The 22,850-nt window shown below is 38.0% G+C and overlaps 1 protein-coding gene across 1 annotated transcript in view; it reads left to right on the top strand.

Moving 5' to 3' along the window:
• Positions 1 to 22,850, top strand: part of CNTNAP2 (contactin associated protein 2) — a 1,332,959-nt gene that overhangs the window by 425,888 nt on the left and 884,221 nt on the right. The window contains exon 9 of the mRNA XM_054726631.1: positions 17,356 to 17,505. Within this exon, the coding sequence (XP_054582606.1) occupies positions 17,356 to 17,505 (150 nt within the window). The remainder of the gene's footprint in view (positions 1 to 17,355; positions 17,506 to 22,850) is intronic.

The raw sequence follows: 22,850 nt of genomic DNA, 5'->3' as shown, positions 1-22,850 counted from the left end.
GCTGATAAAGACCAATATGATCAAACCCTGATGCAAGATTTTCAAACCAAATCATAAGCATTCAGTGTAGTCAGTCCTCAACAGAGCCCGCATGATGCAGACAAATTCCCAAATTGACAAAAATCTATTTGCCAAAAACTTATTTTAAAGATTATTCTTTAAAGACATTAAACATATTAAGAATGTATGCTCTATGAGGTCAGGAACTTTGGTTTTGATGTGGCCTAGTGTCTAGGGCAGTGGTCGGCAAACTCATTAGTCAACAGAGCCAAATAGTACAACAATTGAAATTTCTTTTGAGAGCCAAATTTTTTAAACTTAAACTTCTTCTAACGCCACTTCTTCAAAATAGACTCGCCCAGGCCATGGTATTTTGTGGAAGAGCCACACTCAAGAGGCCAAAGAGCCACATGTGGCTCGCGAGCCACAGTTTGCTGACCACGGGTCTAGGGCATTGCATGGCACATAGCATTAAATGAATGAATTAAAGAATTTATGGCCGAGACCGGTTTGGCTCAGTGGATAGAGCGTCGGCCTGCGGACTGAAGGGTCCCAGGTTCGATTCCGGTCAAGGGCATGTACCATGGTTGCGGGCACATCCTCAGTGGGAGGTGTGCAGGAGACAGCTGATCGATGTCTCTCTATCTCATCGATGTTTCTAACTCTCTATCCCTCTTCCTTTCTCTCTGTAAAAAATCAATAAAATATATTTAAAAATAAAGAATTTATTAAGTATATCCTTTTTCACTATATTCATGGGATGATTCAGTTCATAACTATATTCCTCATGAATATGGTCTTCATGAATATATTCATTAAAGACTACACCTGTGACCCTTAGCTTTTGATAAATTGAACAATCCTTAAAATACTAATATATTCACATATAATGAATATATTTAAGAGAAATATATTCATGAATATATTTATAAGAAGAATGGATTCATATTCATAGACTATATATTCAAGAAGAATATTCCCTAACACAATTACATGATAATTGGTAAATTTAGTGCATTTGGTGAGATAGTCATTCATCAATTGATTCTTCGGAGAATTATTTTTGATCAATACAGTTTTAGAGAATTGGTTTTCAGTGAGTTGACCTACAGCCCCCTTTTTTTACTCTGATCAGTATGATATTGGGCAGGTGGGCAACTAGCAACTGGAATTCACCACCCTATTAACCTGTGGACTCAGATGTCCCCCTGTGAAATCTCTGTTGAAGGATGGATGAGATCCCCTTTTTCAAAGGGAAAGAGCTGATTAAGTAGCTCTTGGCCTAAAGTTGACAGCCAAGGTCAACTTTAGGCCAAGAGCTACTTAATCAGCTCATTTTGGCATAATGTTTCACCTTCTTCTTCCTGAATTTGGTCTTCATATTCCTTATTGTTTTTCAGAGAATATGGCTTTAACTTGGAAATTTGTTAGGGTGTGAATACTTAAAACACTTATTGAAGACAGATAGATACAAAGGGGACACTGAGTTTAGCTATTAGCCTTAGTCTATATTCTATGTTTATAGTATACTAGAGGCCTGATGCATGAAATTTGTGCAAGAGTAGGCCTTCCTTCCCCCAGCTGCCGGCACCAGCTTCGCTCTGGCACCTGGGACAAGGACTTCTCTCTAGCACTCGGGACCAGGGCTTCCCTCCGGCCGGCCGCCAGTAGGCACCCAGGACCCGGGCTTCCCTCGCAGCCCTGGCTTCATCCAGAAGGTCGTCTGGAAGGATGTCTGGTCCAATTAGCATATTATTCTTTTATTATTATAGATAATATGAATACAGTGTGCTCTATATAAGTATATAATATTATATAAATATAGAGCATATAAAGAATATGTATGAAGAGTATAATCTGCATAAATCAGTTATCAGCCACTTGAATTTCCTTTCTCAAGTTACATATATGCTCTTTCAAATTTATAACCCCAGCCACCAAAGGGCTTGGCCTCTCTGGAGAATCACTGGCATTGTGAGCCATAGTTTCCAATGAAATTATTCTTTCTCAGATATCTGAAATCAGAAAAGAGATTGAGAACATTTTGACTAAATGAACTATGACAGTGGTGAGCTTGCAAGACCTGAACATTAGGATATTTAAGCATCAGTTATACCCGTGGTCGGCAAACTGCGGCTCGCGAGCCACATGCGGCTCTTGGGTCCCTTGAGTGTGGCTCTTCCACAAAATACCACGGCCTGGGTGAGTCTGTTTTGAAGAAGTGGCGTTAGAAGAAGTTTAAGTTTAAAAAATTTGTCTCTCAAAACAAATTTCAATCGTTGTACTGTTGATATTTGGCTCTGTTGACTAATGAGTTTGCCGACCACTGGGTTATACCTTTCTAAGAGATACAGACATGGTGAGCTCAAGAAAAAATGAAAACCAAGAACACCTAAGAGAATAATCTTTTTTTTTTTTTTAAACAGTGAGGAAGGGAGAAGGGATAGAGAGCTAGAAACATCGATGAGAGAGAAACATCGACCAGCTGCCTCCTGCACACCCCCCACCAGGGATGTGCCCGCAACCAATGTACATGCCCTTGACCGGAATCGAACTTGGGACCCTTCAGTCCACAGACCGACGCTCTATCCACTGAGTCAAACCGGTTTTGGCGAGAGTAATCTTATATGAAGAAAAGACTCTATAAAATTTAGAGAGAAACAGGAAAAAAGAAAGTAAATATTTTTATGTCAAAGGATTATTTTGAGGGGGCAGGAGATCCTTTAAGTATTTTTGCTCTTTGAGTTAAAACAGTTTATATTCTTCATAACTGTGAGACACAAAGGGTTGTAATCATGGTTGATAAGTTAATTAAGGAAAGGAAAGCCATTAAGTTTAGAAATGAAATTAGACATAATTTAAAAAGTGACATAACCTTTTAAAGCCCTGAATGTGTCCTGAAGTCCCCTCAGAATTTTTATGATGTTATGATGTCTTTCTCTACCTTAATACAGTCCCTAAATATCTTTTATTTTCTTATATATGACTCTTCATGTTAAATTAATGGTATTGATTTAGCTCAACTTATTGAGCTAAATTATTATTGCTCTAATATTCTACAATTGTGTGCATACTTCATAAGTTTTTCATGGCTTCCGTACACATCTACCTCATGGCCCTAAAGATAACAGCAACATCAACATTTTCTACATGGCTAAGGTATTTCAGTGAGGTTCTGTATTCCATAGAGTCTTAACTTGAATTACTTTTAACTTTTACTGATATACAGGCATACGTCATTTTATTGGCTTTTTGCTTTATTGCACTACACAGATGTTGCGTTTTTCACAAATAGAAGGCAAAACCCTCCATCAGCAAAAATATTAGGACTTGCTTTATTGCAATAGTCAGTTTATTGAGATGGTTTGGAACTAAACCTGAAATATCTCCAAGGTATCCTTCTATGCTGTACATATAGAACGTGTACAAATCATGAATGTACAGCTCACTGAGTTGTTTGAAAAACTGAATATGCTTATGTAATCATTACTTCTATCAAGAGACAGAACATTATCAAAAGCCCAGATTGCTTCTAAATTCAGTAATTGATGTTAAAGGGTTGCTCATCTAGCAACCAACACGAAACAATGTTCAATAAATAACTACTAATGAAATGTAATTGTGCTGTATGTCAAGGGAAAAATATCCATCTGTAGGTGTTATTCATGTTAACTTTAGATGGAGATAGGATGTGACCTGTTAATAAGAAAATAATCATTGTTCATCTATATCATAGAAGTTTAGTGCTTCAAGGTACCTAATCTAATACACATTCCCTCAGAGAATCCCCCTTGTGGGGTACTGCTGGGTGGCATCTTTTCATTATCCCTTGGTTAGTATTTCAGAGAATTCTGCAGTAAGGGACAAATTCTCTTACTGAAAACCACACCTCTATCTTAACTTCCCAGGACTTTCTGTGACTTTACTACTTATGTTAAATCACAGAAATGGCAAAGAATCACCTTTCAGATCATAGGTTTGTTGTTGTTTTTTTCCCTGTGGCACTGGCTTCACCTCCCTGGTCTGCCATCTAAATGCTCCCAACTTTCCATTAAGCTACCAGCAGCTGCCATCTCCTCTCCACGAAAGTAGACAATTTAAATAACCATCTCTATTTTCATTGTGATTTTTCTCCTTTCATCTCAGGCAAAGTCTCTTTAATCTACTTTGAGTGCGCTTGACCATTGTGTTTAATGTGTGGAGTCACCCATAAGGGCAAGTACAGATTTATAGACCAAAGTAATCAACTTCAGCTCATGTGCTCAACATGACTTTATCAAATCCGTACATTGTCAGTGCTTTTCTGTTACCCTATACAGCATAGGAATGTATTTCAGTCTTATTTTAAGTGTCTAGAGCTGAGAGGAATCTTGTAATCAGTAGGTATGCATCATTTATTTTAGTGATAAGAATTTCTGGGACAGAGAAGTAAAGTGATTTTCTCAGGTAATATTAGTGCCCATGCTATCTAGATTCTAACATTATATTTCCATCTTATGTGTCATGTAGTAGACTTACATATCTATGCACGCATATACATACACACACACACACACACACACACACACACACACACACACACACAATCTATGTATATAATACCAATCCATGAAACCATACGAAGAAAGTAAAACAGCCATTTTCAAAATTTATGATATACTAAAAATATTAATTTTTTAAATATTAGCTTTAATTTTTAATCTTGTCCAACAACTATCATATTTAGGTTAAAATACACAAGAAGGGATGAGTAGAATAAATTTATAGTCTAAATATATGTGAAACTTTAGTCATACAAATATTATTTTACCATGCTCACTTGTAGCATTTTTCCAATCCCATTTTGCCACCAAAAGTGAGAAAAACTACCAGAGGGCAGTTGACACTCAAAATGGATTGTTGTTGAATTGAAGATTACAGAAGAAATAGTTCATAAATATATGGAGATGTGCCCTTCATGGTTCAATGCTCACAGCTGGAGGAAACCATTGAGCCAAAATAGCAGAAGCTGCCTCTCTCGCTAGGAGTCACGTGGTAGAAAAAGCAGTAGAGAGGTTTGCAGAAAAGTAGCTACTGTGAAAGGCAGAGATGGATTCTTTTGCCTATGTCTGTGGCTTAAATACATTATTTAGGCACTGCTTTGAGTAAAGGATAAAAATTATTCAGTGGCAAGTGTAAAAACAGAGTTCTATTAAAGGGCAATAATTCAGAATTGCCTGAAATGAAAAACTGTGGTTCAATTAGGCATTTTATGATGCAATTTAAAAATAATGATTTACACTCAAATCATAAAGGATTGTACCTCAACATAACATTTTAATATCTCTCTTCTACGGCAGGACTCCGATCAGGATTGTTCTCTGAACTCATGAGAGCCTGAGCTGTGAGTGGCTGGATAACCTCTCTAAGGAGAAACTCTGCTCTCCCTGTGGTTCTTCAGCACACACAGGTGTAAAAAGCCTCTATTTAACCAAAGCCACTTAAATTCACAGACATCTGTGGTTAATATGAAACTACCGCTTTCAACAATATTTAGAAGAAAAGAGAGAATTTTATGATATGTACTATTTTAAAGAAACCCAATCTTAAATTCTGAAAATTGTTCATTTTAAGCTTTTAATTTGTTGTAAAAATTTAGAAAAATAAGCAAAAGGATTCAAGAATTAATTAACTTAAGGTAAATGTCCATTATATTCATTTATGGTGTTCTAGTATACTTTATGATATTTTTTAATATTACTTCTGTGACAGAATGGAAGAACAGTCACCCTCCAATCTATCATGTAGCTCTCTTTACTCCTTAAAAAGGACGAGGAACTATGTGCCTTTGGGACACTGACAAGATCATGTGCTCTGTAATCATTCTGTCCACTTCTCCAGCAGCCATGAAGATGGGGGATCAGCATTTCCAGCAGCATACTACAATTAGGCTACAGAAAATAAGAGTACATCCATATTTGATATTACTGCTTGTCAATGACCTCCAGTTGGATACGAAAATTATCTCATCTACATTCTGCCTTCTTTATGTATTTTTTTATTTTTTCCTTGTGCCATACAACTCCAGCTTATAAAATATAGGGAATATTTCATGGAAATTATGAAAATGTATGTTTAAGTATTTAAATCTCACTAGATAGCACAATAAGGCAAACTTCTTGAGAGCGGGAATCATCACACTTATTTCACAAGCTCTACAGTGTTTCACATAGGTATGCCCTCGGAAAAAGAGGAATTGATTGGGAAGCCTTTGCCATTTGGACAGTGTCAGTTTCCTATAAACAAGAATGGTTTTGTGCCTTTAGAGAAAATTGTAAGATACTGCAATTTATCTGAGACATATGTGAAACAAAGATAAAGGACTAAATATGACTTAGTTTAAATTTAAAAAATAAATTGTAATGTTAATAATGACAAATTATTTTCCCAAAATGGTATAATAATTTCACATCAATAATTTTCTATTTAAAACAGAAACAAGGGGTCGGTGGGAGGTGGAGGGGGAGGAGAAATCTGTAATACTTTCCACAATAAAGATAAAAAAATAAAATAGAACAGAAACAAAACAGTGACTATACATAATAGTAATACATATTAAATTTAAACCAACTAACTGCCATATTTTTTATAATGTTAAAGAATAGAAAATATAACCTATAAGCCATTAAATATTTTAAAAATCAAATAAGAAAAAGGACTCCAAAAAGCATAAAAAAGTTGGTAATATTCTCATTGCCCAATGAAGTCAGGTGGTACAATTAAAATACTATGGACTATATAAAGCATGATTCTTAACCTGAACGAAGAGCTAAACCCCTTTGATTTTATATACACTTTTAGTATCTCTGAATCAGGATTTTTCTTAGGCCAGGAATCATGGTTTTCTTCAGATTTTCCATATAGACTACACCCCAAATTATTTCACTGTGCAGCTAAACTACTCAAGGATTGTACATTCTCTCCCTTGCATTTCCCATCTACCATAGTCCCCACTACAGTTACTGTGATTTCCATATTTCCAAATCTTGTCCTTGTTTTACTTGATATCTCAGAAACCCTTAAAAGGTTTAGCTCATCCCTCCTTGGAACAATCTCTCTTCATAATTTCCTGTTTGTTTATTTGTTTTCCTGTTTCGCTTGCTACTATTTCTCAGTCTTCTTTCCTAGACCTTTATCCTCCTTCCAGCTTGTTAAGTTTAGAGTACTCCACCTCTCTTCTCTGTCCTAATTCTCTCTCTAGGTAAGCTTATCTAGCCCTCTGATTTATGTTCATGACATCAAATGTCTATGCCTAGACCTGACTTCTTTGAACTCCACACACAAATGTACAACAGTCTGCCTGACATCTCTACTTAGATTTCTAATGGACATACCCAACATTGACTCCCTACCCCAGTCTCCCATTAATTAAATGACATTGATTTCCCCTCCATTGTTTAAGTCTCATATTTTTCTTGTTATCAAATTTTTGATAATCAATTAATGAGTCAGACCTGCCAGTGGTACCTACAAAATATTTAACAAATGTGAACACTTTTCTCCAGTGCTAACCTCGGTCCAAGCCTCCATCTTCTCTTGTCCTACTTACTGTATAAGCTTCCTAATAGGCCTCCCTGCTTTCAGTCTTGTCTCCCTAAATCCATTCATTGTACAGGAGTTATGTTCTATATGGTCACTGCAAACACTGACTTAGTGAATACTGAGTCATTGCTCCTATAAGAAATACAGGGTTAGGTTCCTACAGACCTCTGATCCCAACATTTGCATCAATTGATCAGTACATAACCTTGTTTTATGTGTGTTTCTGTTTAAAGTTACCTTGATTGATACATACGTACATTGATTCATTAACACTGAACCAATGGCTGACAGCATTATAACTTGGACCTGAAAGAAACTTACCTAAGCTTTCTTGCACTGAGGAACATGGGCCTGTTATGAATAAAGATGCCGAAAAATTCCTATATGAACATTTTTACAACATATATTTTTATTTTGGTGGGTAAATATTTGGGAGGGGAATTGTTGGGCTATAGGATTAATATCTGTTATGTTTTTAAAACTTCCAATTTTCCAAAATGGTTGAACCAAATTACATCCCACCAGCAACATACAAGAGTACAGATTAACCCAGATCCTTTTAACTTTTAGCCACTGAAGAGGTTGTAAATGTATGTCATTGTGGTTTCAGTTCCCCTAATGACTAATGATGTCAAGCAATTGTTCATGTGTTTATGGGGGATTAATACATCCTTATGCATGATGTGACTTTTGCCCAGTTTTATCTTTCAACTAGAGGCCCAGTGCATGAACTCATGCATGGGTGAGGTCCCTCGGGGTGGCCTGCGGGGATTGGGCCCCAGCTCACGCCTCCAACCTTGCAGCCCCGCAGTCCCGCCTGCCATCCCTCCATGGCCTGGCGCTGCCCCCTCACCTGCTCCACCATCCCACCTGCGGGGTGATCATTTGGGGCTGGGTGCCGGCTCCTCTCCCCCCTCCCGCTTCCTCAGCGCCTGGGAGCCAATCAGCAGCCCCATTCCCCTCCACCACCACTGCTGGTTGCCATCTGCAGGGCTACCGGTGAGGCCCCCACTCACACCTGCTCCACCATCCCACCACGGTCCCACTCTCGTTGGGGCCCATCGGGGCCAGCAGCACCTCCACTGTGGCCCGCTGCCAGCACCGTGTCAACACCTGCCATGTTCTGCACTGCCCCCTGGTGGTCAGCGCATGCCATAGCAAACAGTCAAACTTCCGGTAGAACAATTTGCATCTTAGGCTTTTATTATACAGGATTATTGATTTTAAGAGCTTTTAGTATATTATTGTAATATGTTCTCTTATCAAATATGTTACTTTGTTTTGCTCTCTGTCTTGCCTTGAATTTTCTGAACCATGTCCAGGATAAGCAGGAATACTTCATTTTGGTGAAGCCAAATTTAACAGGTGATTTTGATGATGTAAGAAATCTCTGATAACACCCACACCCTGAAGATATTCTGTTTTCTTTCAGAAGTTTTATAGTAGGACTTTTGTGTTTGGGTCTAAAACCTATCTAGAATTCATTTTCATGTATTGTTTATAGTGAAAAGTGAGATACATTTCCCCCTACATTCATTCAGTTGTTCCCACATAATTTAAAAAGGAAGAAACAAAAACACCTCATCTTTCTCCATTGAGTTGCCTTAATGCCTTTGTCAAAAAAATAATGGACCACATATGTGTGGGTCTATTTCTGATCTCTTTGTGAATTATTATAGCTTTATAGCAAGTCTTTAAATCATGTGATACAGCTCCTAATTTTATTTTTATTTTTGCCTTATTTTTTAAATATTTGTTTTTTTTTGTATTTCCTTATACATTGTAAAATATTATATTTATTTTCCTACAAAGGCCAATATTGGAATTTTTACTAGGATGGCATGGCATATATCTCCATTTATTTCGAGCTTTAATTTCCTTGGCAATGATTCGGAGGTTTCAGTGTAGAATTTTAAAAGTTCCCCAAATTTATAATTTGTAGACAAGGTAATAAAATTGACTAATTTGACCCTTTTTTTTTTCTCAGAAGATTCTGGGTACCTGAAAATAAAGACTCTGCTCATCCCTAAGATTCTACATAATAAATAAGCAACTGGGTCATTTCTAGCAACTCATGAAAAATGTCATGTGCTCTCCCCAGTGTATTAGCCTGGTGAAAGGTTCCATTCTAGGGGCTCTTTCAGAAAAGGCATGTTCTCATGTGGCATTCTGTTTCTACCGAGACAGAAACACATTTAGCAGTTTCTTCAGCTTAAAAAAATAGAAGTATTCCGTGCCTGCCCAAGAACCTTGTTTCATGTTCTGTCTGATTGTAATTGGTCATATATTATAGAAGGTAGTTTGTATTGGCATGTAGAAGTGAGCAAGATTAAATTGGATCAATTTCCCAATGATATGGAATTTATGTAGATAAAAAGACATAGTATGTGACATGTTTATATAGACATGCATACTTTCTTTTCTTTATTATTGCATAAATAGCTAACTGATAACTTATGATGTATATTACATAACAGAGAACCACATAACTGCCTAAAGATGGATTCATATTCTAGGACATTTTTCTTTCAAGATTGAGTATTGAGCAAAAGATTGAAAACTCTAGTCACTGTAATTTTATTTGAAACGTATTGAAACAGATGTTACATCTTGGTTTGCTACTGTATTTTAAATACTTTCTTTCTTCAGTATTCATTAAACCAGTCTTTTCTTCTTGTCTTTAATAAAAGTAACATCTGTTTCTTCTAGTTCAATCAAAGCAACCACCTCAAGAGTCTCACTTTAAAAATAATGCTATTAGAGAGACAGCCTAGATAGAATATGCTTCATTAACATTTTACATTTGCATACTAAACAAGCCTTTCTAACAATTACAAAGTTAGGGAGATGTTAGAGAAAATATTGTAAAACAATTTAGTCATCTTATGAAAAAAAATTAAGACCAGAAGGTGGAATATGGTTTTAAAGATGTTGGTTTTAGGTTAAAAACTGTCTTTGTGAAAATACTGGTTTCCTTTTGGAATGTACAGTTGAAAAGTTTTCATCATTAAGAATTGGTGAAGAAATGGATATATCTATTATAGTTACATCAAATAATCTTTCAGTTTAAAATTAAATCAAAGTGTTGCAATAGTATGTTTTTTTAAACAAAAATGTTTTAGAAAATGTATACTGTGGTATATCTTAATCTCCTCAAAGGTAGTCACCATGAGAAATCCTTGCTTGAAATTGGATTTAATTTTTGAAAATATAACACAGACATTCAGAACCACATCTATTAAATAATCTAGTTTTACAAAACTCATTTTGCTCAAGATTGGCTTTAAAAACAGTTGAATTTGATATTAACAAATATATTGGGAGCTACCTGTCCAAATATTCAAAGTCCTCACCACTGATATTATACTACTGGATTTATATTGAGGAGGGGGGTATTCGTAAAGAAAACCAATTATAATAATTTCATAACAGCTAATGCTTATAGAATTAAAGTTTAACAATACAAGTTGATATGTAGAGAGCGATGGTCACTCACTGAATAAGAAACAATAACTAATATTTACTGAATGTTAATTATGTACCAGGTACTGTTCTAAAAGATAATATATGTCCTTAGTCCTCACAACAACCCTATGAAGCAGATACTTCTGTTATCCCCATTTCACAGAGAAGGGAAGCAAGGCAGAAAGAGGTTAACTTGTGGGAGGCCCAGCTATTAGGTAAGCAGAAATGAGATTTGTATCCAGATGTCTGACTTGAGTCCATGCACTTGACCATTGTTCTATTCTGCCCCCCTAAGGGTGGCTCTGTAGGCCAAACACCCCTTCTCTATCCAGTTCAGTCTCTCATAGAGGCATGTTTCATATGTGCCTGAATAGAATAAAATCGCAATGTAAGGCATTTCCCCTGCAAGATCATTAAGAGTACCTTTTGACTAACTCACATATGTAAACTTTTACATGCAGCTTTAACAGCAGGTGTATTTGTCTTAACCTTGTCAGACTTCTGGCACATTTTTTGCAGAACAAGTCATCTTTACCTCAAAGTTGTTTGAATGCAGGGATTTTTTCCATGTGTAATGCTGTCACTGGACACGTTTTTCTAAGCTTCAAATGCCCATTAGCATAACATTAGGACTTTTTTTTTTCAGTTGCCCCAAATATGGATATTTATGATGTCCACCTTGTTCAAATGTATTATACTTGTTTAGAAGGATATTTATAACAAATATACCAATATTTGTAATTGTGAGGTAATAATCCAAAGAAAAGTATTCGATTTAAGTTTCAGCTTCCTCTTCTGTGACCACCTCCTGGTTCATAGGTTGATGCTCAACCAGAGCCATGCTGGCTGGGCAAAGCTTCTTTATTTTTTTATCTAATGATATAGATATACTGCTTCCCTAGTCACGAGGCACTGTTCTAGTGCTATTAGAAATACGAATTCATTTATTTCTCAAAAGAAATCTATAAAGTGGACATTGCTACTTGCATTTTAGAGAAGAGAGACCTGAGGCACAGAGAGGTTAAGTAAGTTGCCCAGGTTAGCAAGGACAGGAGCAAATGCAGAACCCTGGCTCCTGGACTGGCCCTCTTAACTACAACACTGTTTCTTGTGCTCGGCTCCCTTGTTGCTCACTGTTGAGAAGAGTCAGTACAGCTACACATGCAGTGTGTGTAGATGGCTCCAGGTACGTGTGGGCACTCAGGAAATTTGAGGCATAAGTCTCTTTTTTTAAGTTCAGGCATCAGCACCCTTCTTTATCGGGCCTGTCCTGACCACTGTCCAGCCACGAGGAACACACTGTGTAGCAGGTATGGGTCCTTGGTGGGTGTCTTCCTTCTTAGGGACACTCATTGGCTATAGGACAGTGAGTGGAGGAATAACACCTCTTTCACAGCAAAGGAGAAGTGCTGCTTTAGTCCTATCTAGTGATGTGTTCTTTGTGATTTATGTTCTTTGATATTTTTAATAAAACTTGGAATGATAGTACATTTCTTTCCAGAATAAATGTATTGGTATTTATTGAAAGTTTATATCTTAAATCAATGATCTGATCAGCTGTGGTATTCTGAGTGATTTCCACACGGCATTGAATTTGAAAAGTTCTTAAATGTCATTAATGTTTCATTTCATATGAACTAAAAATTATTAAGCAACTAGAGGCCCAGTGCATGATTGAATCATGCACGTGTAGGGTCCCCTACATGCTTTCGCTTTTCGCTGTGGAGCTGGGTGCCTGTCCGCTGGTGCACCAGACCTTTGAGAAGCCTCTGGCTAGGCGGAGGCTTCTGAAAGGCCTGGTGCCGGAGCAGACAGGCACCCAGCTTCCCCACTTTTGATGGTCCGCAGCCGCTGAGGGGGGCTACCCTGCTGTTGAGAGGCGCAGGGGGCGGGACTCCCGCCCCCTGCGCCTCTCAACGGCCGCTGCGGGGGGCTTCCATGGACACCTGGCTACCCTGCCATTGAGAGGCACAGCTGGGTGTCCACGGCAGGCCCCTTAGCGGCAGCGGATCTGGCCGTTGAGAGGAGCAGGGGGCGGGAGTCCCGCCCCCTGCGCCTCTCAACAGCAGGGTAGCCCCCCTCAGTGGCAGCCGATCTGTGCCTCTCAATGGCCGGATAGGCCACCCCGAGTCCCGCCCCCCAGCCTCCCGCTGCCCAATGGTGGGCGTAGCGGAGTGATGGTAATTTACATGTTACTCTATTATTAGATAGGATATTGTTAATTTGCAAAATTCTTTAAAGAGAATTTTGATTTCTTATAGCTTATCTGATGCAAAACTAATTCTGTACTACTTGTTTCAAATGGCAGATGGTCTAGGAAGTGATAAAGGGATAACACATTTTGGAGCAAGTCTGCAAGAGAGGTCATATAATTTTATTGTAGTCTGTCTTTCATACAAAGTTGTTCGAGTCTCCCTTGCACTGGAGAGAAAAGACTCAGGCAGAGGTGAAATATGCTGAAACGATGGCCTCCTCTTTTTTTCTCACCATAAAATGTGACAGCTGAGTTCTGAATAGTGGGGAAAACGGCTTCTTGAGTGTCAAAAGGTCTAGATTAGAGTCTTAGCTCTACAAACTAATAACAAGATAGCAGGTTTAAGAGCACTGATCCCCTCATTATGAAGTGAAGAGTCAACACAGAGCTCCCTTTGCTCAGTTTCACAACATACAGCGATGGTTTTAATACTCATGAACTTATTTTAATGTGCCTTGGGGAAAAATGCTACAATTTGCTTCTCAACCCTGTAGTATAAAATTTCCATTCTGATTACAATTTTAAGAGAAAAAACACCAATGTAAAAAAATACTAAAATCCCTGCCCAGTGTGTCTCAGTTGGTTGAGCATTGTCCCATGCAACCAAGAGGTCACCAGTTAGATTCCTGGTCAGGGCACATGCCCCGGTTGTGGGCTCAATCCCCAGTAGGGATCTGCAGGAGGCAGCCAATCGATGTTTCCATCTCTCTCTCCCTTCCTCTCTCTCTAAAAGCAATTAAAAATATTTTTATAGAGAAAATACTGAAAGACATGTAGTATGTGATCTTCCAGTACAACAGAAATCTGACAGTGCAAATGCTGAAACTGGATGGTGTCTCAGTTTACGTGCAACCCTCATACTATGTGAGACAAAGAAATCACCAGAAACTGAGCTCTTGTACAGTGGCGGCAGCAAATTGGTGTGTGTGTGTGTTTGTGTGTGTGTGTGTGTGTGTGTGCGCGCGCGCGCGCTCGCATGTGCATGTGTGCACAGTATAAGAGAACTCTGACCATAGATGCACAGAGGTTATATAACATACTTTCTTTTTTGTTTTGCTTGTATTTGTGTGTTTGTTGTAAGAATTCAGCCTCTGGAACCAAACAGATATATCTGAGTTACAATTCTAAGTTCTGATATTTATTAGGTACAGATGCTTACATTTTATTAGATTCAGTTATTTCACCTACTTATTTGGGAAATATATACCTATATATTTTAATTTTCTGTGAATTATAAGTGAGTTAAATGCAAGCAAAGTGCTTAGCAGAGTGATTGCCATAGGAAGTGTATCTATAAATACTTGCATATACAGAGACCATGAAATTAGATTTGTTTCTAGAGTGAGCCTTCAGGCTATTTTTTTTTTTTTATAACATGCAGATGAAGAAAAATTCAAAGAAGCAGCACATTTTCTTTTGAGCAATTAGATAATTCTTTCCCCCATTGAAGAATGGGCTTCATTATATTTGAGGCCCATTCCTATCACAGACTGCTGAAGCTTGCCTCTGGATGATTATTAACATGAAAAGTTCAAAATAATAATTGGAACTAAAATGAATAGACATCACAGTTCAGGCTCAGATGTAGCAGTGGCTGCTACCAATAGGCTGCTTTTATCTTCGGTCCAGTGTCTCTAGTAATTAAGTTTCCTGGAGAAAATAAAGTAACCTTTTTTATTTTAATCTGATTGGAATAATAGATATTTTGCCATGAACAATTAAGCTGATGATCTTCTTTCATAAATTGATTTTGTGAAGAAAAGATTTTCACAGGGATTTTTAGAAAGGCTTTCTGGTCTACCACATAAGATGGGACACTCTGTCAGCTAAAGATCTCTTACGATTGACTTCCTCCGATGTGTGATTATTTAGGATTAAATTTGTGGAATGAACATTTGTAAGATTGATGTACTTGAGATCCTGACCCCAAATTGCATTTTAAAGCAGGGTTTATCACATTGCAAAGGCAAAAACAAAAGCCAGAATCAAAACCAGGCTCTTTTATGGTTAATCCATACTAAACCCAGTTTTGTACTTGAAAGAAAAATGTTATGGTAAAGATACAGGCCACCTACTTGAGAAGAAAGTTTTTCAGTAAACATTGCTACTACTTGTCAGACAGCTAACTGATTTTTATTTTATTTTATTTTATTTTTAACCCCTTTATTGATTTTTAGAGAGAGAGAGAAAGGAGGAGAGAGAGAGAAAAAAACTCACTTATTTGTTGATCTACCTATTTATGCATTCATTGGCTAATTCTTATATGTATGTGCCCTAATTAGGGATTGAACCTGCAACCTTGGTGTATCTAGATGACACTCTAAGCAGTTGAGCTATCCAGCCAGGGCTTGATTTTAATTTTAGAATAAGGTTTTACATTTGCATAGTAATTTCAGCACAAAAAAATATATTTATCTATGTATATGTGTTATATATTTCATAGTTTGGAAGTCATTTACTATTAGTTACTTTAGAGCAAGGAATTTCGATTTTCCCTGTTGAAATAAAATGTGCTCAAATATGTAATACTGGATTAAAATTTGAACATCCTAAAATGAATACCTGAGAGGTGATATTTGTAATGATATTTACCAGTATAATTTGTAATGGTATTTATCAGTAAATATTACCCATATGTGACTATCTTCTAAGTTCCAAAAGGCCTTAATATTTTTCTTTAAAGTAGCATTCCTGTTTAATAGTATAAAGCAACCACTGGTTTATGCTTTTTCTGTAAAGGACCACATTGCCAGTGAAACAGTCTCTGTAGCCACTATTTGTTTTACTCTGTTCTTTGGCAATGTGTAAACAAATGAGCGTGCCTGTAGTCCAATAAAACTTTATATATGGACACTGAAATCTGAATTTTATATAATTTTTGCATATAATTTAACATTTTCTTTTATTTATTTTTAATTATTAAAAATATGAGAATATTTTTAGTTATCAGGCTGTACCAAAATGGACAGCAGCAGCCTGCATTTGGTCTGTAAGCTTTGGTTTGCAGACCTCAGACCAGAGCCTGGGAGCCGTCATCAGCATTTCATTGATTTACTCTCATTCCATTTTTTGATGCCTTTACCTGCTAGGCTTCTGTTTCTTTTGTGAAGCTGAAGTGTATCTTCAAATTACTTCTACCTGTGGATTCTACATTATTCTACCTGGAGCCAACTAAAACAAAATCACTTCCCTTGACATAGCATAGAACTTTAAAAGGTCAAAGAATGCCATTTTGACCCTTATAAACTTCTCTGTCTCTTAGTGTGTTTCTTAAACTCCTTCCAGATATTTATGTTCAGTGGCCATTCTCTGTATGCTCCTTAATTTTCTAATTATTCTTCATAAAATAAACACAAATTAAACAGAAACTTTAAATTATTGTCTGTGTAATGGAGAGCTTGATAGGATTTTTGTTTCCCAAGATCTTTGTCCTAAGCAACAATGAAATGTGATTATTAGGGGTGGGAGTTGTTGATATATTTTGTTATTTTTTATTTATTTAAATATAACCTACTTCATTATAAAGATACCTTGTTGGTAAATGATCTGATAATTTACCATGCTTATTAGTGATCAGTTAGCACAAATAACTATAAAAATAGTTAATTTCTATCAACTGTACTTTCCATATGTTCTTATTGAGAAAAATTAATAATACAAAAACTGTTTATAAAAAGAGAGATATTAGACAAATCATAAATCCATTTTATGATGGTAGAGGCTAGTAAAGCTCACCAGAAAGTAAGTTATTAAATTAAAATAATTCATCATTACCTTCCAAACAACTTTATTTACTTCATTCATTTTCCCAAGTACTACAATGGCACATTAATAATATCTCCTTAAATTGGTTTACATTATTCCTTACTTGGTTCAATGCAGAATAAAACACAAAGTTAAATAAACATTAAATATCAATTGTAAGTAGTACTGAATTTTCCTATATTAAGATATAACTAATTTTTACTTATAAAGTTCTAACTGTTGATATTAAACATTGTTTAAAGCCGAATCATCTTAAGGAAATAAGTTTACTTTTATTTTATACTTTACAGGTTCTGGGTTGAACGATGGACAGTGGCATGAGGTTCGTTTCCTCGCTAAGGAAAATTTTGCTATTCTCACCATTGATGGAGATGAGGCATCAGCAGTTCGAACTAACAGTCCTCTTCAAGTGAAAACTGGAGAGAAGTACTTCTTCGGAGGTAAAAGACTGCCATTTTTTAAATCCTTTAACTAATACATTGCTAAAAATAGAGTTTCAATGAAGTTTGATTATGAAGTATTTATATTTGATTCAATGGACACAGTAGATAACAGGAAAATCAGTCATATCCCATTGTGTTAAAATAAGTGGCAAATTTGTTTCTTCATGATGAAGGTACTAAAATGACATCAGCATATTATTCTAGTCCAATTTGTGTATAAAAATGAGATTCTGAATCTACTCATTTTCATAATATTATATTCTAAAGTCCTTGAATTCTATATTTGTCACCTATTCCTGTGTTATTACCCCAAAATATGGTGGCTTACACAGCAAGCATTATCTCACAATTACTTTAAATGAGGAAGTCAGGAATGGCTTAGCTGGGTTTCCTGACTCAGGAGGGTCTCTCATGAAGTCATACCCAAGCTATTGGGTGTGGTTACATCATTTGAAGCCTGGATTTGGCTGGGTGGTCTGCTTCCAAGAAGGCACACTCGCTTTGTTGACAGTTAGTGCTGGCTGTTGGCTGGGGGGCCTTAGTTCTCCTTCATGTGGCTCTGATCCTTCAAGAGGTGATTGGACTGAGAGGGAGGGAGCTGGAGAAGGCGGAGAAAAGGAGTAAAGGGAAGAAGAAGGGAAAGGAAAGCCACAAGCAAGAGAGAGTTTCCAAGATGTAAGTCAAAGTTTTCTTACAATTCAATCTTGTAAATGATATCCTACATATACAGTTATATACAGTTCATTAGAAACTAGAGGCCCAACACTGGGAATTTTTGCAAGAGTAGGCCGTCCTTCCCCCGGCTGCCAGCACCGGCTTGCTTCCCTCTGACACCCAGGACCCGGCTTCCCTCCCGCCACCAGCAGGCACCGGGGACCTGGGCTTCCCTTGCAGTCCCTGCTTCATCTGGAAGGTCATCTGGTCTAATTAGCATATTGTGCTTTTATTATTATAGATGAGTCACTAAATCTAACGCACACTTGAAGGAAGGGATCACACAAGGACATAGGGGTTATTCAGACCATCCTAGAGATAGCCTACACATATCTTAGTTCTTAAGTAATGTAACGATTAATAAGGAGGAGGATTCTCTTAGCGATAAATGTTATTATATGTAAGAGAGTGTTGTAGCATAAACTAGAAAGTTTTCTATGTTGAGGAATGCATCCTGGAAGAAAATGATTTTTTTTTTATCATTAATGAAGTATGGCGACACCTTTTATTAACGTTCTAGGTTTTTTTGTCTAGAGCAATATATCTTTTGTTAGGTTATTGCCTTTCTCATCTTAAATCATGCAATGTGAAATCTAAACAAATACATTGTATCATTAGAAAAGGCTTTGTTTAAACTTTAAAGATATATGTGCACATATATTTGCCTCTAAAATATAGCTATTAATATTCACAAGTATATTTATCCGCTTATATAAAATAAGTTTATAGATCATTATATGTATCCATTTTTTTCTAATTATTAGAATAAGTCTACTTGAGAGCAGCCATCTCTTACAGGGGTGGGGAAAGTAGGTTTACAGTTCATTGTGAGTATGTGAAACAGAGCTTATTTTTATATTATTATTTATCAATCATTGTTATTATTTATTTGTATTACAACTGTAAATATACTTTTGACACCCCTGTGTGTCTTGTTCCCAACCGAATCCCCAAGGTTCTAAAAAAATTCCTGGAATACAGTAGATGATGAACAAATAGTTATGAATTAATTAGTAAATTCTGAAAAATAGGTGAGACAGGCATTTTATTCCCTGTTAATAAAAGAAGAAATAGAAGCCCCAGGAGCTTTACTGAGTTTGTAGCAGTACCTGGACTCCAGATCTCTGACTCCTGTACCAGGGAGTGTCTCCCTCTGTGTCATGGTGTGATGATGAGTGACAACTCGGAGACAGAAGTCCTGACCTAGACCTCTGCATCTGTAATCTTTCATGGCATTTTGGAAATTAAAATAAAAACTACCAAAGTTTAAAAAGGCTCATAATAAATAGTTAATGAGTAGATGAAAGTTAGACAAAAATGTCTTATTGATGTGAGAAAAAGCAGCCCAATAGCCCAATTGGTTTTCCTCCAAAGAGATAGTTGATATGATGGGTTTTTGGCCAACAGTTGTTATTGTTGTCATAGAAAATGGATCACTATATTCAGTTGGAAAGCTGTTGACAATTCCTACCCATCCAAGTGCCAGTAGAATATCTTTGGCTGTGGATGAACTTGCTGATTGTCTAAGGCCCGTTTTGATCTATTTCCATCTAGATGGGTAAGCAAACAACTATAACCACAAATTTATGGCACAGAGTTTATAGGAGGTGAGGGCTTTATAGATTGCCACTTACTTTACTAATTTTGGTTTTCAAACTGAGCAGTCTGCAGCATATTTTTTCCCTCTTGGATTGCTGATGTTCCATTGAGAAAAACTGTCAGCAAATGGTTTTGATGCTTCCTTGGTTATGTCTTCATTAGCTGAGTCCTCAGGGTATGTAGAAATCACTAGGGGAACTCCTTACAATTCAAGTTCTCAGGTCCTGCCCCTAGAACATGAAAATGCAAGATGCTGAGAAAGTAAAGAATTCTAAACCTCAAGTGATTCTGACACCACTGATCTAAGGAAGAGAATGTAGATTGACCTCAGTCAAGTTGAATGCACATTGTTTTAGATTTTTTTTGAAAGACAACATCAACCAGTGAAAAGTGAGATAAGTAAGAAATAGCTACTTTTTAAATAGCTTGGGCACCTTGAAACAGTGAAATAAAGTCAGAGTCCAAGGTCTAAGGCACAGGTAGATTTTTATTAAATGAACTAGTGACCTGGTGCACGATATTCATGCACATTAAAAGGGAATTAATTAGAGGAAATATTTTAATATTACTATTTGCCCTTTCTCTATAATAGGATAATTGTAGCAAGTTAGCACAACATTGTTGATACACATCTATACTAATAAAAGGGTAGTATGCAAATTGGTCAGGACATCCTCACAGTAACAACCAAATAGCAGGCTGCATGGGGTGACCAGACTGGCAGGGGGGTTAGTGAGGGACGACCAAACGACTGAACAGCAGGCTGCATGGGGCAACCAGGCCAGCAGGGGGGTTAGTGAGGGATGACCAAACAACGGAACAGCAGGCTGGGTGGGGCGACCAGGCTGGCAGGGGGGTTAGTGAAGGATGACCAAACAAGCAGGCTGCGTGGGGTGACCAGGCTGGCAGGGGGGTTAGTGAGGGGCATCCAAATGACCAAACAGCAGGCTGCGTGAGATGACCAGGCCAGCAGGGGGGGGCAGTGAAGGCGATCAGGCTGGCAGAGGGGGGCATTCAGGGGTGACCAGGCTGGCAGAGGGGGGCATTCAGGGGTGACCAGGCTGGCAGGGGGGGCAGTTTGCAGCAACCAGGCCAGCAGGGGGGCAGTGAGGGGCAACCAGGCTGGCAGAGGGAGGCAGTGAGGGGTGACCAGGCCAGCAGGGGGGGCAGTTGGGGGTGACCAGGCTGGTGGGGGGGGGAGTTGGCGACCAGGCCGGCAGGGGGGGCAGTTGGGGGTGACCAGGCTGGCAGGGGGGCAGTTAGGGGCAATCAGACAGGCAGGCAGGTGAGCAGTTAGGAGCCAGCAGTCCTGGATTGTGAGTCGGATGTCCGACTGCCCGTTTAGGCCCGATCCTCAGGACTTCCCCTGAGGGGTCCCAGATTGGATACAGTGCAGGCTGGGCTGAGGGGACCCCCCTCCCTTGCACGAATTCCATGCACCTGGCCTCTAGTGCTTCTATAATGTCAGTGAAGTCCTAGCTCTCTGACTTGCTCTACCTTGAATAACATGTTCTCTTTGGGCAGCTATAGCATAGTTCTGGAAGCAGGATTTTGCTACCCTCAGAGTCGGGCCACAGCAAGCCTCCTAAGCTAGTGGCTGGCACAGGATTACTAAGTGATCCAGACTCTAGAGCCTTCTCCAAGGCTCAGGTCGCAGGCCTCACTGGGGTCTTACATCATCTTACACAGGCTCAAGGTGTCTTGAAAAGATGTTTTGCCAAACTACATATCCTTAATACCTTTAATTTCACCACTGAGATCTCTTTTCCGATGTCATCTAACATTTTTGCTGACTATCAAACCACTAATTTCACCAAAGAAAACCCAACCTGGCATTCAGTGAGTTGCTTAGAGGAAGAGAGCAGAAATCCTGGTTTCTGAAACTGCTCAGGACCACCTCTGGCACGTGGCTTCCCAATTAAAACACTGGCTGCGTCTGGGCTGTAACTTGAAATACACACAGCTACACAAGTTCATACCATTTATGCCGAAAATGTTAAAGTAAGTCACAGATGTTCTAATGAAAGCATCTTAGGAAACATTAATACAGTGGGATGAAATATCAACTTTGTTCCAAAGCAATAAATGAGCTTTGAATGGTGCACACTTGATTTTGGATCCTGGCTTCCCTTTAGTTGATAGATAAGTTTAATAATTTGTCCTACTTTCTTCAACTATTAAAAGGCAGTAGAATCTGCTTTGTGACAGTACACAGCGTGACCTGTTAAACCCAAGGCCTGGCCCTAGGGATGCTAAATAATGATTGCCTTTCCAATTTATCTTGAGACTTTAACTCACAAAGAGACAACACTTCCCCACCCCCAGGGAAGATTCCAGATTTCACACTCTGTGCTTATCCAAAGCCTCACCAACTTCTCCACTACTCAAAGCTTTTCCTCATTAAACACAAATTGTTTTCCTGATAGCTGAAAGTTTTACTTAAAGGTCTCCTGCCCTCATGTACTTAGTGACAGCAGCTAAAACACATCCCTGCTTTGTTTGTTTTGAATTTAAGTCCTTGTCATGCATCTGCTTTTGCATGGACTGCCCCGCTGTTTCACACCCCTGTGAGGATTCATCTCCCGTGCCTGCTCCACACTAATCCCAGGAAGGTCTTGGTTCTCCGCTGTAACACTAATGATCAGATAGTTCAGCACAAAGAGTTTTTTGGCTTGTTCTTTCCTGAGAATAAATAGAAGAAGAAAGTTGAGGGTATTTCTTCAGCAAAAGATATTTTACGTGCTTTAACTCTTCCTCTACCACTCAACTGGAATTCCTTTTGTTAACACTTTATTAACTTTAATAATAAAATAATTAATTTATGTATTAACTGCTTGCTCGGTAATAAGTTTTCTGATCTTGGCCCAGGGCCATGGTAATAGGAGAGTGGAAAGATTTTTAAATTTCTCAATTGTCTTAGGATTGGTATTTTTTATTATCTCTGTTGTTTTCATTTAAAAAGAGGAGAGGTAAAAAGTTCCAGAGCCAGTCTTATTGGAAGGGAGTTGTAAGGAACACAGTGGGAGGTG

The sequence above is a fragment of the Eptesicus fuscus genome, chromosome 14, assembly GCF_027574615.1.
Source record: "Eptesicus fuscus isolate TK198812 chromosome 14, DD_ASM_mEF_20220401, whole genome shotgun sequence".
NCBI lineage: Eukaryota > Metazoa > Chordata > Mammalia > Chiroptera > Vespertilionidae > Eptesicus > Eptesicus fuscus.
Note: the sequence above shows the minus strand (reverse complement) of the source record. Positions and strands in the feature narration are given on the sequence as shown.